General features: G+C 34.4%; 1 protein-coding gene and 1 pseudogene across 3 annotated transcripts in view; one reads left to right on the top strand and one right to left on the bottom strand.

The window, feature by feature from the left end:
* The window catches only part of WRN (WRN RecQ like helicase), an 87335-nt gene that overhangs the window by 66090 nt on the left and 4134 nt on the right, over positions 1 to 17111 (bottom strand). The window contains exons 1-3 of one of the 3 annotated variants that reach the window (XM_054700843.1): positions 11722 to 12058; positions 1692 to 1799; positions 660 to 772 (exon numbers count right to left, since the gene is read on the bottom strand). The exons of 1 other annotated variant lie outside the window; for it this stretch is intronic. In XM_054700843.1, the coding sequence (XP_054556818.1) occupies positions 660 to 772; positions 1692 to 1787 (209 nt within the window). In that variant the 5' untranslated portion in view covers positions 1788 to 1799; positions 11722 to 12058. Of the gene's footprint in view, positions 1 to 659; positions 773 to 1691; positions 1800 to 11721; positions 12059 to 17111 lie in introns of those variants that run through there. One more of the 3 variants, XM_037526014.2, reaches the window with a different exon arrangement.
* LOC119257790 (60S ribosomal protein L23a-like) lies at positions 2588 to 3029 on the top strand (annotated as a pseudogene).

The raw sequence follows: 17111 nt of genomic DNA, 5'->3' as shown, positions 1-17111 counted from the left end.
TGGGGTACAGGCCAGAGGTGCAGGAGGGTGAGTGGATTCACCAGAGACAGAGTGGGGAGCAGAACAGGCAGACAGACTGAAAGCACTGCTGAGGGGAGCAGCTGGTGTGACAGAAGAGGTCTGCCGCACCATGTGGGATGCTGAGGGCAGCTTCACAGCGCTGTGCGCAACTCACTGCGCCACCAAGGAGGCCCCAAGACAACTTTTAAAAATATATAGTCATTTCCAATGTTCTTCTTAAGGATATTTGCTATAATTATTGCTAACCAAACACAACAGAGTTAATCCCAACCAATATTTTTAATGACATATAAAAGGGCTATTTAGGGGTTGAATAATTCTTGAATTTTTCCCTATTAAATTGGTAATCATATAGTGTTCCAGTACTTCGACATATAACACTTTCAGTACAGAAAGTCGAAAAGTTAGCTAAAATGTAAAAAGACTTATAAAAGAACAAACAGGTACATAACAAATTTAATTCAGTGACTTTAAGTTTTTATTTAAAAATCAAAATTAACATTTTTCAGTGATATTCTATATGTAGAAATAATTATCTACTGAACACACCTCAACTGTAAAATTAAACATACTTACCAATAATAGTTATCTTTGAAGAATCCAAAGTCAAATGAAACTGTGAAAATGAAATCTCTTACCTAATATCTTCAGCTAGTAAAGAACAATCATTAGCTTCATAACTGTACACTATGGATCCAGAGAATTCTAAGAAGGGAAGATCATCTTCTAAAACACTCTTCTTAATACATGCCTTGAGTTAAAAGAAATTCCAAAAAGCATAAAGTTTACATTAAAAAATAAATCTTTGTTGACATAAAAAAGCTTAACTGAAGCATTCAAATTACAATTCTAAATTTTCTCAACTTATGCTTTCTAGACTAATGCAATAAAGATAAATACATCCATTGTAAGATTATTTTTCTAACAAGCATATTTGCAAAAACTTATAATCCTATTTTTCTAAAACCATTTATTTTAATGAGTTTTTTCTACAATTATATTAGTATTGTAGATGTAATAATATTGCCTTAAATTATCGCTGAAGATTAGTTGGTGGATCTTAAAACTGGTTTAACCATAAAATTCATCAAGGTAAATGGACCTCCCCGGTGGCGCAGCAGTTGAGCACTGGGTTGCGAAGCTGCGGGCAACGCAGCTTTAGTTCCATCTACAGCGCCGGTTCGATCCCCGGCTGCTCCCCGGCCACCGGAGGAGGTCCCACATGGGGCGCAGAACTCTCCTGCCGCCCGCTGCTCCCCTCAGCAGTGTACTTCGGTCCTTCTGCCTGCTCTGCTCCCCGCTCTGGCTCTGGTGAATTCTCACACCCTCCTGCGCTTCTGACTGTACCCAGTGCTTGAATGAATGAATGAATAAATAAATCTTTAAAAAAAAATTCATCAAGGTAAATACTAATTATCTGAATTTGAACTAACTAATAAGGTCACCCATGCAAACTATATAAATGGAAAAGGACAGAGTAAGAATTCTCATTTTGTTAACCCAATAAATGTAATCCCAGTCACACACTGAATGACTAGATTCTGTTTCATTCACACCACAGCAACTCTAACTTAACCAATCACCTGAAGTTTACAAGTGAGGATGGGCTCATTTCATAGTCAAGTTTAAATTAAGTTTCGCATCTGAAGAATAATTGATGAAGTGCATACCTTTCTTTTTTCCACAGCACCTCTCTCAACCTGCGTAAGCATCCACTCAGGAAGTTTCCGCGGTGGTGGAGTTGATGCCTTTTTTTTTTTATTCATCTTTAAATCGCTCTAGTTGTAGAATACAAAGATACAGTTGCTTTATGAGTAAATACAGTACAATCTTTGAAAGAAAACTCAAACATAAGCCTGTCAATATGATTGAAGAACCAGATATACATATTTAAGGTAAGTTATGGCATCTGGGCCCAAGCATAGCTCATAAGAGCTGGAATGATAGAAGAAAAAGGATACAGTATGCTGGGTTTACTAACTAAACATTTAATATTTCTTCCTTTTAAAATAAGTCTGTCTGAGTTCTAAGGTTTTAGCACTTTCAAAATACTATTACTCCATGGCATTGAACCTTTCAAAAGTAATCTTTATCTCATTAATAATGAAAATTCTTGGGTATATAAGTTGCTATGAATTATTGACATTTTTAATTTCCTTATCTCCTAAATTTTAAGTAAACTCTGTAAACTGTTAGAATTGTTCACAAGTCTATGTGAAAATCAATTCTGAAAATCAATTCTGGTAATAGCTTTCCTGTATTAAGAATTTTTTACAAGTCTTTTGGTCTAGCAAGTGACCAAATTTTCCTAAGAACAAAGTTTTGTAGATGACCAAAAAGTTTCCTAGATTATTTTTTTAGTCTGTTACTTGCATTGAGGGTTTTCCTCAACGTAAACCAAACTTCAAGAATTGTTACAGAAAATACAATGATTAAGATAACTATGACATGTTCTTTTTGTTAATGGTGGATGGATCCATACAATACCCTCATATGGATCCATACTTAACATACTAAATAAGTAGCCTTAAGTTCTTAAATTTCTTCAATCCTTTTTTTCACAAAGATGGCACCAAAAGTAAAGAAGGAAGCCACCTCCAAAGCCAAAGTTAAAGCTTTGAAGGCCAAGAAAGCAGTACTGAAAGGCATCCACAGCCACAAGAAAAAGAAGGTCTGCACTTCACCCACCTTTTGGACACCCACGACACTATGACTATGAAGGCAGCCCAAATATCCTCAGAAGAACACTCCCAGGAGAAACAAGCTTAATCAGTATGCCATCAAGTTTCCTCTGACCACTGAGTTAGTCACAAGGAAAACAGAAGACAACACACTTGTGTTCATGGTGAAAGTCAAGGCCAACGAGCACCACATCATACAGGCTGTCAGGAAGCTCTATGACATTGATGTGGTCAAGGTCAACACCCTGATCAGACCTGACAGCATATGTGCAACTGGCTCCTAATTATAATGCTTTAGATGTTACCAACAAAACTGGGATTATCTAAACTGAGTCCCAGCTGGCTAATTCTAATTTTTTCACCATTAAAAAAAATTTCTGGGCCTCCCTGGTGGCACAAGGGGTTAAGCACTGCACTATGAAGCAATCCACAGCCTCGGCAGCATGAGTTCGATCCCCAGAGAGCCACAGAGAAACCCACATGGCAAAGCAGACCTCTCCTGTCTCGCCCGCTGCTCCCCTCAGCAGTGTGTTTCAGTCAGTCTGCCTGTTCTGTTCCCCACTCTGTCTCTGGTGAATCCTTTCACCACCACCCCTCACCCTCATCTCTGGCCTGTATTCCAGCTCTTGTATGCATAAATAAATAAGTAAATCATTAAAAAAAAATTTCTTCAATCCTAATCTTTGTCCTGGTTATGTCAAATTTCTTATAAAAAGGCAGCCATTTTAAATATATACCTGAAGATGCTTATGATAAAACATGATATTAATATGAAAAAATCAAAGCAACTATTTATGATTTAGGGAGAGTCTGCTATATTTAGCAATATAAACTCTGAAAAAATTAAACAGTATCTGGCAAGTATTCATTTTAACAGTCCATTTTCCCAAGCATAAGCCTCCAAAGACAGAGAATGATAATTTATCGAAGAAAAATTTAAAAGATTAGCAAACAAATTTTCCATGAGAACAAACTCTACCACACTTATGGAGTTACAAGGGAAGAGCTAACTATAGGCTAGTATTTCACTCTCCCTACTGGGAAATGAGAAAGAAAAGTTCAACCAGGGTTACTGGTAAACACGCTAAAGATCTCAAACCTGATGGGACAGCCTTGTAAACCTATCAATATTCCAACAAGCAAAAAATCACCAGAGTATCAATCAAGAAAATGTTAGCAAAATATAGTTTGACTTTCTAGATTGCTTAATATAAATAAGCCCAGAATTATAGATTTGTTCATTTATGGATAGAAAATAGAGACTAGCCAAGCAGCTGTATAATTAAAAGAAATCAAAAGAGAGGTGTTTCAAAGTCAAAAACAACTTAACTTGTGGCAAATATTTTTTTCCATACACTGCTCAAAACTAACTTGTTAAACCAAAACTATAACATATCCTAATGCAGAAGAAAAGGACATTCTTGAAATCTGTCTCTGATAGTTTGGTGTTCCTCCAAAAAAACAGAATAGCCATCTGCACTTAGTACATGTCTATATTCTTTAAATCTTTTTTTTTTTTTAAAGATTTATTTACTTATGCATACAAGAACTGGGGAACAGGCCAGAGGTGTGGGGGGTGAGAGGATTCACCAGAGACAGAACGGGAAAACAGAACAGGCAGACTGACTGAAATACACTGCTGAGGAAATCAGCGGGCGAGACATGAGAGGTCTGCTGTGCCATATGGTTAGCTCCCTGGCCAGGGATCGAACTCGAGGTGCAGTGGCTGCTGACAGCTTCATAGGTTATGTTTTAACCCCTTGCGCCACCAGGGAGGCCCTGTAGTCTTTAAATCTTGAGCAAAGATCTATGAGTCTCTGAATAAGAAATGACATCTCATGTCTTATGGTTTCCACCTGCATTATATGTAATAAAATAAACGTCATATATTTAAGCTTATATGTTTGATTAACTGTCAAACATTTTACAAATATTATTAAGTTTATATCTGTCACAAAATCAAAACAATTAACAAGAGTCGAAAATTGATCCCCAAAATACACATATGTATTATTTGTTCTTAATCTTAAGATACATCTTTATAAGACAGGAAAACAAGTTTTTGCAATAGAGTAAATCATTTGCAACACTGCCAAAACTGAGGTTTCAACAAATAGTATAAAACTCTATAAAACCTTGGAATTTGGTAGGTAATTAATTCACAGTCAAAACAGAAATAAACTTCAATAATTCTTCCCTGCAACTACCTACAATGCTAAAATCATTTTAGTTTGAAAGTCTAATTTTTAGATGTATATATCCTCTTATACACGCGAAATTCTTTTGAGATACTTCCAGGCTAAGAATTCGAAAGTAAACTTGATTACAACCCAACATCTTTGTCAAATTTCTTGGGACAAATAAAAAGCATACAAAAAACTAAAGTTGTAGAATAATTTGCAGTTGGGAAATCCTTCAACATACATGAAAATTTTAATTGTTCATCAAATAAAGGTTATCTTGGAAGGGAACTAAGAACATTGAATAATAACATTTTTTAACTTACATATTTAGTTGCCATTGGGTATAAACATCTGACAAGGCTTTCTAAAATCAAGTCTTTTATTATTCATAATGTATTTCACATTGTATCATTAAAGGACCTTAAATTCCTCTTTGAAAAGTCTTATTTGCTTTGGTCTGGACTTACCTGAAATCATCTTGCCTATTTACTACTATCTGCCATTTTTCAACCTTTATATCTTTTAAAAGGTGTCTTAAAAAACATACACCTAGGATTTTGGGGAGGTTTTTTTGGTTTTGTTTTGATCACCCCATTTGAACATGTATATTTTTTCACAGGGAAATTCATCTTATTCACAGTGTAAAAACTTGAAGTTTTTCATCTTAGTTTTATTAGAATTTATATTACTTCATTCGTTTCTTGTTATTCTTCTATTTCTTTTACTTTGTGAAATTATCACTAATTTTCTTTTTTTCCCCATTGTCAAATGTTGAAATTTAACTTTTTTCCCACCCTATCACAGTACTATCTCAGCAAGACAATGTAACTATAATCCCTACCCACCAAGATCCTACACTTGTGCTGTTCCTGTATCTAACAAGGTAAAATTCTTAGAATGTTTTTACTACCCTACCCTTCTAACTACTGTTTTTTGCTAAAATAGTTTCAGTTACAGACTATTTGTTTTCTTAGTATTACTCTTCTATTTTCAGAACTTTGCTATTTTTCAACATTTATACATTATCCATTTAAATATAAATGTATACATGTTTAAATGTATATATAAATATACGTATGGCTTACTATAGTTTCCTCCTCCTGTCATCTTCCCATTTCCTGAACCTCTGTTCTAACTCCAATATCTGGAGAACTTTCTCAACTATTTTCTTTCAGTAGACTATATAAATAATAAACTCAGATCTCTTGCCTATGTGTACATGTATTTTTCCACCAGGTAAGAGAATGGTATGTTGGCTGAAAATAAGTCTCTAAGTAGTTTGCAGAAAATGTTCTTAATGTCTTACACCTTTTTCTTTCTTTTATTGAAGCAACATTGGTTTATAATATTATATGTTTCAGGTATATAGCATTATAATTCAAAATCTATATATGCTACAATATCATGTCCATCAAATGTCTAGTTTCCATTCACCATTATTAAGTCATTCACTTTGTGATAATTATGGCATATATAGTAAACTAATAAAACCCTATTACTATTTAGTTATTAACGATCATATGTACTTTTTTTTCCTTCTACAGCATTAATTCACGATAGTGAATTTTCTCTTGCCTGGATTTCTTCTAGTCTCTTATTTATTCTAGTCTCTAAGTGACAGTCAGCTTATCTATTGAATTCTTATTAAGATTGATTGTTACTGGGAGAACATTTTTGCACACAACACTAATGATAAAGGACTGATCACAAAAATCTGCAAAGAGCTGATGAGACTCAACAACAACAAAGAAAATAATCCAGTCAAAAAATGGGCAGAAGAGCTAAAAAGAAACTTCTCTGAAGAGGAAATGCAAATGGCCAACAGGCATATGAAAAATGTTCAACATCACTTGTAATCAGGGAAATGCAAATCAAAACTACCATGAGATACCATCTTACACCAGTGAGAATGGCACATATTTAAAAAACTAGCAACAACAAATGTTGGCGAGGGTGTGGAGAAAAAGGAACTCTTCTGCACTGTTGGTGGGAGTGCAAACTGGTCCAACCACTATGGAGAGCTGTTTAGAGATTTCTGGACCTACTAAACATAGAGCTTCCATATGATCCAGCGATTCCACTCCTAGGTATTTACCCAAAGGACACAGAAACATCAATTCCAAAGAACACCTGCACCCCTATGTTTATAGCAGCACTGTTTACAATAGCTAAGCTTTGGAAATAACCCAAATGCCCAAAAATAGATGACTGGATCAAGAAGATGTGGTACATATACACCATGGAATATTACTCAGCATTCAAAAAAGATAAACACATGCAATTTGCAGCAACATGGATGGCGCTGGAAGGGATCATGCTCAGCGAAATAAGCCAGAAAGAAAAAGAAAAATACCGGATGGTCTCACTCATAGCAGGAATCTAGAAAACTTAAATAAGGGACCAGGAAAATGAATAACTATAAGAAAGTGAAAATCAAAATCAACAAAAAACTATGAACCAGAGACACTTTTTGGGGGGTGGGCGACGGGAGGGGAGGGATTGGGGTCAGAATGGGGGGGTTGCAATTGTATGGGGAATATAAAAATAAAATTTATTATTTAAAAAAAAAAAAAGATTGATTGTTAGTTCCAGAAAGTATCTTTGTGCAGTGTTGTCACCCTAAATGAACTTCTTATTTCTCTTGTAAAAGTTATAATCTATTTCAAAGATGTGGTTCAATAGTTTTATAACTTAACTATTTCAAAGATCTGTTTCAACAGAAGTTCCCTATTCTGAATGTGCTATTGATCCTCTTTTCACTAATGCTGGATTCCTTAGGTACACTGTTTCTTTTGTCAGGTTAGATAACTTTACCGTCAGCAACCATCAGTTTTTAGGGTCCCATAAGAAGCTGCAAATATGGAACCAAGAGACTGTAAGTCTTCTATAGAAGCATTAGGTGACAAATTTTCTGTTTACAGGTTTCCAAAATTATAATCCCAACAGCATTCTGAGCCCTCTGAAAGTGCTCTAAGGCATAAAAGAGCAAGGAAGCTTCCTGAAGCCAATCAGTTATTCAGCTCATTCAACACATACAGTTTTCAATCATATTTGTCTTACCACAGTAATACTGTTGAATATTTCATTTAGGAAATTATGTTTTCATTCCTTTCTTATCCTCCAGTTTTTCCTTTTCTTCTGTTTTAGGTTCTTTTATTAATACAATTTCCTGCTGAATGCACTGATAATTACAGGTACTTTTAAGGACCTTTTTTTGTTTAGAAATGATTTTTTCCCTTAAGAATCAACTATTCAGCTTTATATCTGTTGAACTGCCTCCAACAATAATTCTTACTTCTTTATGAATGAATCTCTACACTGGGGGGTCAGGAATATTTTCAACTTCACAGCATATTTAGAAAAGGAATACATTTTTATGGCATACTGGAAATGGAATCTGGAATGAGAATGTAGATTTTCTTCTAATTGTTATTATATTTCTTTAGAAAATAATAATTGTCAAACTTTTGAACTAAGAAACTTGAAATTGCTTGAATTGCTTGGATGAACTTAATTTCTATGCATAGGTTTTATGTTTAAAATGATACACATAACTCCTGATTAACACTTCCAAACATTTTCTTTATATTCTATGTTGCAACCACCACAAAGAATCTATGTTACTGCAAATTGTAGCAAATGGCAAAAAGAGGAGGATTAGCTCCAATAAGGTAAAAACTCCTTTTTCACTATTAACCAGCATTCCAACAATAAAATCTCTTTAAATTGCTTTTCAAGGGTGGTGAAATTTTTAAAATCTAATAGCTTCTCTTTTTCTGCTACTGAAAAACAATGGCAATTCCTTCAGATGATGCAAATAAGCTTTATATACAAATGAAATTTTATATCAAATATCGGAACATAATGTTAAGCTATGTCTCAGGAATACACTTACTTTGCTAGCACTACTAACACTTCTTTGGGATTCAATTAACACTAATTAAGCCACTTCTAAAACTATTTTAACTTCACTCTCCTAAAGCTGAATTTTTACTCTAAACCCACTAACTGAGTTAGTACAAGTTAATATATTTCCTGATAATCATCGTACTTTTTAATTCCTAATTTATCAGTAGATTATGTCTATATAACTTTGGGGTTACATTTTTACTACTCTATATGGACACATGCTTTACTCACTCTCCACCAAACCTTCCATACCAATCCCTTACCCCTTTTATTTCCCCTATTTCCTCCTCTACTCCATCAGTGCACCTTTGATTAAATTCAGTGTTCAAAATGTCAGTTAAGGATAGCATTTTTTGAAGTCAATAAATATACTTCAACAAATCTTCAGTAAGGATCATGCAGAATAATTTAAAATTTTCGTTTTAGCTTATAAATCTTCTTTGGACTATAAACAGACTTAAGTAATGAAATAATTTTCTTCATGTAAAGCTGAAAAGGGGATACTGTAACAGTCTGTATTTCATTAGTTCACCATTTTTATGACATCATTGAATATGGAATTTAGAAACAAATACAAATTTTAACATACAAGAGATTCCCTGTGAATAAGACAACATGTTACTTGGAATATCAGTGATTTAGACTGAAGTTATGTAAGCCTTTATTCCTTTCCATTATAATCAATCCCGAACTTTCAGTTATGTATGTTCTAAAATACTTGCTTCTCACTTGAATATTTCATCCCCAGTTGGATTGAGAACTTATTTGCTCAGCAACTAGAGCCCTTCCAGCCATTTTTCTTCAAGGATTCTACAGTTTTTAACTGAGGACCATTGCTAACATTTAAGGTGTCTACAATGAACACCTTTTTCATTAAATAATCTTTTTGTTTTGTTTTGTTTTGTTTTGTTTTAAGTAGAGGCATGTTTTATTTGTTTGTTTGTTTGTTTGTTCGTTTTGTTTATACATGCACTGGGTACAGTCAGAAGCGCGGGAGGGCGAGAGAATTCACCAGAGCCAGAGTGGGGAGCAGAGCAGGCAGAAGGACAGAAGTACACTGCTGAGGGGAGCAGCGGGCGGCAGGAGAGGTCTGCGCACCATGTGGGACCCTCCTCCGGTGGCCGGGGAGCAGCCTGGGATCGAACCGGTGCCACAGAGGCCGCGCCAGCGCTCAACCGCTGCACCACGGGGGAGGTCCTCATTAAATAATCTTGCAAATAGGTGTTGTCTTTATGTCTTTGACAAATCTTCACTTTTTTTGCAAGTTGCTTTTAGTTACAACGCAACTTTTTAAAGGTACTAAAGTTAAATGGACAACAAACTTGGAAGAACTGCTTTACAAAAAGAGGGAAGCCTGAAATGCCACTTTCCATAGAGAAACCGTACTTCAGTTTTATTCAGAGCAAAGAATAGAGAAATTTTTTATTATACTAGAAGAAACTCAGTTATTGGTCTAGAAACTGTACTCAAACTACACATGCAATGAGGACAATATTCTACAAATACAAATGATTTGCAGCTTCATCTGTCTACTATTTGTCCAGTATTAACAATTATAAACAGAGCAGCACAACTAGCATTTGGAGTAATTCTTACAGTGTTACCGTACAGGCACAGCATTTTATTTTTCTGACCACTGCTTCACTTTGCAAAAGAGCTTACTCTTTTCAGCAGTCAATTTTTATATTGAAGGTCTTGTAAATCTCAGGATTTTTCCCCTTGGTAATACTGGCAAGAGTTCAGTATGTAACACCAAGCAAACCTTTGATGTCTAAGTAATTTGCAACCAGAATAAGTTCTTAAAGAGTTCCTTGGTCAACTTTTAGGAATTCTTGGTTCCAAACAGGGATATCATCTATCTGCTTTCCTTTGTTCTCATCATCCTCAGGAGGAGGAGGATCATCCTTGTGGCAGGCGCCCCACTGAATGATTTTTTTTTTTTTTAATATTGTTACATTAACGTTTAGTAGAAGAACTGGGTAATCATCTCCATCATCCATCCCAAAACTTCTAACATGATCTTGATAGTCACAAACTATTTAGCAATTTCCACATCGACTTCAAATATCTCTCCATCAAAATTCTGTAACTTAACTGAAGTCATAGTGTTCAGTTTCAAAGAGACAGTGGACCAGAGGCTAATGACAGCAGGGCAGCAGCAGCAAAGAGAAAAAGTGAAAGAGAGAGCGCAAGGTCACTACCAAATCTTCATATTTTCGAACAGATTAGCTGAAAATGGCAATTTTCCCATTTCCTTTACCTCACTCGTTGTCCTTACAGTATTCCATACAAGCAGGAAAAAAGAGAAAAACAAACCAGTGAGGTATCTGAGCTTTTATCATTTGTGCAATCCTATAACTACCTTCTTAAGCTTCTGAGTATAATGTCTATCAATCTCGTAAATGAAATATGTTCTTTATTTTGTGCTCAAAGATGCTTTCAAAACTTCAAATCTTTTGTTTAGTAAAATAAATGCTTTATGAAAACCTAAGAGAGTATTTTGTTTATTATACTACTTCACTTGGTTTATGCTGAAGAGTGAGGAACAAAAGAAACACCAAATTCAATTCTGAAATAATCTTTTACTTTACTGCCTAATTGCTGATTAAATTTTTACTCTACTATGTTTAACTCAGGAATCAGATAACTTTACAGCTTTAGTCAATAAATTACACATTATAATAGGAAAGTAAATATGAGCAAAAATTAAATTTATTTGACTATAAATTATTTAAAACACTAAGTTTTTTATTCCTTGAGATAAAGTTTTGTCAATTTTTAGCTTAACTAAATTCTTCTATTCATGCCAATACAAATCACACCGATAAGATTTAAGATTCAAGATGGAATAAATTTGAAATACTTAAGACAAATCACATTTGAAATTAGCTAAGGGATAACTTTTAATCACCTAGTTTGACACATACTTTACTTCACTGGTGGAAGAGTAGAAATTCAACACAAGAGCACCTTTTTCCACTTAGGATCATCTTCTAGAAAATGGTCAGATTTAACACCAGTCTCAAGAGAAAGCTGGGTTCTAGTGGATTAGCTCAGAGATTTGTTTGTTCCTAAAACCTCGAAGTAAGAAAAGGAAATTATTATCTACTGTTACCAGGATAAACAACTTGTTTCATTGCTTGAGAGGTAAACTGAATAAAGTATCCCAACCTTTTGAAAAGCATAAAGCAAAACAAAACAAACAAACAAACAAACAAAGCCCACACTATGAAGTTAAATGGCCCAGGCAGATAAGCCAGGGAAAAATTATTAGACACTAGTTCAAAGCTTAACTCTAATAAGTAATTATATTCTTTAATGTGGACAAATTTTCACTTATTATATCAAATGCTTCAATTCTATTTTATTCACAATATGTAAAGGCTAAACTAATAAAACAGACAAATTATTATGTAAACAAAAATACAAGAATGTTTACAATTACTCAAGTTTGATAACAAAATGTCATAAAAGAACAGTCATGGTATGTAAACTGTAATTCCAATTCTCACAGATATACATTGAGCTTCCAATATTTCTGAGAAAGAAAACTGTATCACCATCAGTGGGCACAGAGGAAAGAAAACTAATTACAAAGGCTAGCTTATTTTGCAAAAGCTAGCAAATTGCTCTCATACTGAAAATTATATTATGAAGAATCAGAGATGTAGAATGGAAAGAAATCTGGATATGAAAATAGAAAACAGGCCTCCCTGGTGGCGCAAGGGGTTAAGACACAACCTATGAAGCTATCCACAGCCACTGCAGCACGAGTTCGATCCCCAGCCAGGGAGCTACCCACATAGCACAGCAGACCTCCCCTGACTTGCCCGCTGCTCCGCTCAGTCAGTCCTCCTGTTCTGTTTCCCATTCTGTCGCTGGTGAGTCCTCTCAACACCCAAACCTCTGGCCTATACCCCAGTTCTTGTATGCATAAATAAATAAATCGTAAAAAAAAAAAAAAGGCTCCAATGTTGCCTTTTAGCGAGAAACACTATCCAAAAGATAGAAGACAATAGGGTAGTATACCTTTTCAACCTTACAAAGGAGCAACTACTTTCCTTTATACACACATACATGTATATATATACACAATCTATAATTTATTACAAGATGACTTTTTGTACTGTCTTTCAGAATTTCTTTCTAATTTCCCATGCATTAATAGAAACAGGAAGGGGTAGAGAAAAACAAATATCCATGATAAAGCCTTCATAAATTCCCTAAGACTATCAGTCATCTGTTGACAGACTTCTGCAAATCTTAATTTCCCGCCAAACAATCCAAGTAAGCAAACTAGTAAATGAAATGACCTACAAGATTTGGTTCAGTTATAGAAAGTCATTGCATTTTTAAAAATTAGTAACAAGAATTGTTGAGACCTGTTTTTTTGTAACTACCAATTTTCCTGTCAAATATTATATAATACATTTTAACAAAATAAAAATTACATAAGAAGCAATAATAATAAAGTCAAATGAAAAAAGTGTAAATGTAACCAACCAAACAGAACATTAAATTGCTAGAAACAGGGGGAAAGGATAAAAGCCTCTCTGTGCTATGTCACGGTGAAAAGCCCCACTGCCCACAAAAGGACTATAACTTGACCTGAACTGAACCCATGCCCCAGTGAAGTGCTTTATAACTGAATTTCACTATTCAAATGAATAATTCATTATTTTTAATGAATTTCCTCTGTTCTGTAAGGAGCTACAGCCAGTCAGCTGAAATCAACTGTTATAAACTGGGAAACTGCAGATAAAGTTTTCAGGTAAGTCAATTTAAATCCTGCTTAAGTGGCCTATTTTTCCTTTTATATTTATTACTGTTACTGCATATGGCCAGAGATGAAATTGTATAGGACTCATTAGCAAGTGGACACTGATAGCTACCCAGCATCCATTTCACCCTGAACCCTTCTTACAGCTGTAAATTTAATTCAGAGAGTGACCAGTTAACCACAAAATCAATTTGCTTCCTGGAAGCCTCACTTGCAGCTCCCAAGGTACACCAAACTGATCTAACTGGAATCCCAGTCCCCTCACCACAATGATAACTCAGAAACTTGGGTCTAAATTCAAGGCATTCCCATGATTTAAGAAAAATTATATGACTTAATTCAGTGAGATATGAAGCTATCGCAGCCACTGCAGCACAAGCTCAGATCCCCTGCCAGGGAGCTAGCCCACATGGTACAGCAGCAGACCTCTCTTGTCTAATCGGCTGCTCTCCTCAGCAGTGTATTTCAGTCAATCCACCTGTTCTGTTCCCCATTCTGTCTCTGGTGAATCCTCCCACAACCCCCGTAACTCTAGCCTACACCCCAGATATTGTACACATAAATGAATAAAATAAAACTTTAAGAAAAAAAAAAAAAACAGGGCTTGAAGTAGATTCAGAAGAGAAGGTCACAGGCTCTATTTAACTTGGGGAGCATATGAAACTATTCCAATTTTTTATTTCCCCATTAAGAAATTGTCCAAAAACCATCCTCTTTCTTAATCCCCCCATAGAGTAAGCACTTTATCAAATAAGAAATAAAATACCCTTTAAAAAGGCTGATTGCTATTACTAACCACCTTTTACAAGAGATAAGCTTAATTTTTTATCAAGAAGGCAATGTTTCCCAAAATAATATTCCCTAGTATCTTTTGAGAGCAGATAATTTGATTAATGAAAATACTCTTGAGATGACCAAGTTCAAAGTAAGCATACTTAATCTAACCTATATGAGTAAGAATCAATTAGAAAATATATCTATACTCAATAACAGCAAAAATGACAACTTATCTACAGAAATAAATCTAACATTTAAATACAAACCCATTTTACATGAGAAACACACACAAACATATTTATAAAACATTTTAAAGACAACTAGAAGTTTACTAAGACATTGAGAAAAAGGTGCTACATAAGATACACTGAGTTCCTCAATGTTTAGTGTCAAACCATAAATATATTAATTAAATCAATATGCCCAAAAGCAATACCAAGAAAAAAATCAGCAAGATTTTACATATTGTAAAAAATTAATAAATAAATAAAATAAAGTTCACTAGGAGGAAAAAATGCTCAATAGCAGTAATATTTTTTTTAAATAAGAACAATAAGGAGAAATTCAATTGGGTATATATAACTCATTACATAACAAGAGTAATCAAAACAGTATGAAATTTATATGAAAACAGGAATGTAAATCAATGGAACAAAACATGCCATGTTCAGAATAAAGCCATGTAAATACAGAAATTTGACATATGATAAAGGAGGCACTTTTAATCTTTAAGAAAGAACAATGTATTCAATAAATGATAACATAACTGGCTATAGTACTGATGTATTGATAATATTACAGCAAAATTTTAAAAGATTAATCATATATAAATTTTGCAAGAGAACAGAAACTGGCCTCACCATTTTCAAAGTCATTCTGTAGAAGTTATCAAATTTTTTCATTTTTATACCCTGCAAGCCAGTAATTATATGCATCCTACAGAAATACATGTGTATATGCACAAAGATGTATGAAAGTATGTTCATTTTATCATTTTGTAATAGCAAAAATAGTTGAAGCGGATAGCTGGGTAAACTAATAAATTAACATGGCATTTCCATAAGGCATGAATAAACAGTAAAAACAAACTAGAATTATATATATTAAAATGACGAGTTCTCTAACTTGTATCTAAACAAAATAGGAAAAACTAAGTGTCAATAATAACTACCATTTAAGCTTCAATATATAAAATGTAAGTCTTTGTCTATGTAAATACAAAGAATTGAAGTCAGGTGTGTGAAGGAGTTTGAATATTCTACATGGCTAAGAGTTCCTTCTCAGTTCCTTTGCTTATTCTTCCTTATCTCCCCAGTCTCTAAACATCGCAGCATCCTAGATTAAGGTCAAAGACCCACTGGTTCTCTTTCCATCTATATTTCATTCCCTTGCAGATCACATTCAGTCTGATGGCTTTAGAATTATCTACAGCATTCTGATAACTTCCAAATTTCTATACAGCCTAGAGCACATCTCTGAAGTTGTATATATAAGTATTTACTAGATATTTGAATGTCCAATGGTTATATTATTCTCAAAAGGCATGAAATTTCCCAAACTCCTCCTTCTATAAATTACAATTGTGTGAGTGCACCTCCATCATTCTATTTGCTCAGGCCTTGAAGTATTTTTTCACACCTCACATCCAATCTGCCATTTAATACTCCTAGTTTCACCTTCAAAATGAAGCAAAAATCCTACCTATTCTCATAACCTCCACAGCTCTAACACCAGTTCAAATCACATTACCTCTTATCTGCTTGCCTGAATAATCTATTCTCAAAGCAATGGCCAGAATGAGTCTGCTTAAAGACAATTCAAGATATCATAAATCATAACCAAGTGAGATTTATACCAGGAATGCAAGGTTGGTTCAACATAACAGAGAAAAAGCACCTCACAAAATTCAACACTCTTTCACAATAAAAAAAGACTCAGAAATGTGGGAATAGAAGGGAATTTCCTCAACATAAAGGGTATTCATATTTTTAAAAAAATCCAACGTTTACAACATTATCTAAAAGAATATCTAGGAGCAAATTTAATCAACAAGATAAAAAATCTGTACACGGACAACTACAAAACATTGGAGGAAAAAACTGAAAAAAAACAGCAATAAATGGAATGGCACCTGTGTTCATGGATAGAAAGACTTAATGTTATAAAAAGTAAATACAATCCAAAGTCATCTAAATATTCAGTGCAACTTCTATCAAAATTTCAGTGGCCTTTTTTGAAAGGCCAGTTCTCAAATTCATATGGAATTGCAAGAGTTCCCAAATAGCCAAATAAGTGTTCAAAATGAACAAAGTGCTAAGACACACACTTCGCAATTTTAACACATATTACAAAGCTACAGTAACCAAGATAGTGTAGTGTTGCTATAAAGACATACATATAGATCAATGGAATAGAACTTGGCTTCTAGAAATTAAACCATAAATTAATGGCCAATTGATTTTTGATAAGGGTGATATGTTGGGTTCTCAGACCTAATTCAAATGTGATATGTGGTGGCTTCCCCATACCAACAAGCCATTCTTGAACACAAATAGGGTATCTGAGAATTCAACTCAATTCTGATACTATCTTCCCAAAAATAGCATCATATTCCACAGGGTAAGGATTTAGTTTTCCAAGACCACCCTCCAATTCAGACAGAGGTCAAAAGCATAGGATGCTAAGTGAGCTCCTGAACTACCAGTTATAAAATTGAGGTTCATAATCCTCCTCAGACTTCAGGTATACAGTGCAAGCCCA

Source organism: Talpa occidentalis, unplaced genomic scaffold, assembly GCF_014898055.3.
Source record: "Talpa occidentalis isolate TD23 unplaced genomic scaffold, MPIMG_talOcc4v2.1 talOcc4.4, whole genome shotgun sequence".
Taxonomy (NCBI): domain Eukaryota; kingdom Metazoa; phylum Chordata; class Mammalia; order Eulipotyphla; family Talpidae; genus Talpa; species Talpa occidentalis.
The sequence above is the reverse complement of the archived record's forward strand: the minus strand, read 5'-3'. Positions and strand labels throughout refer to the sequence as shown.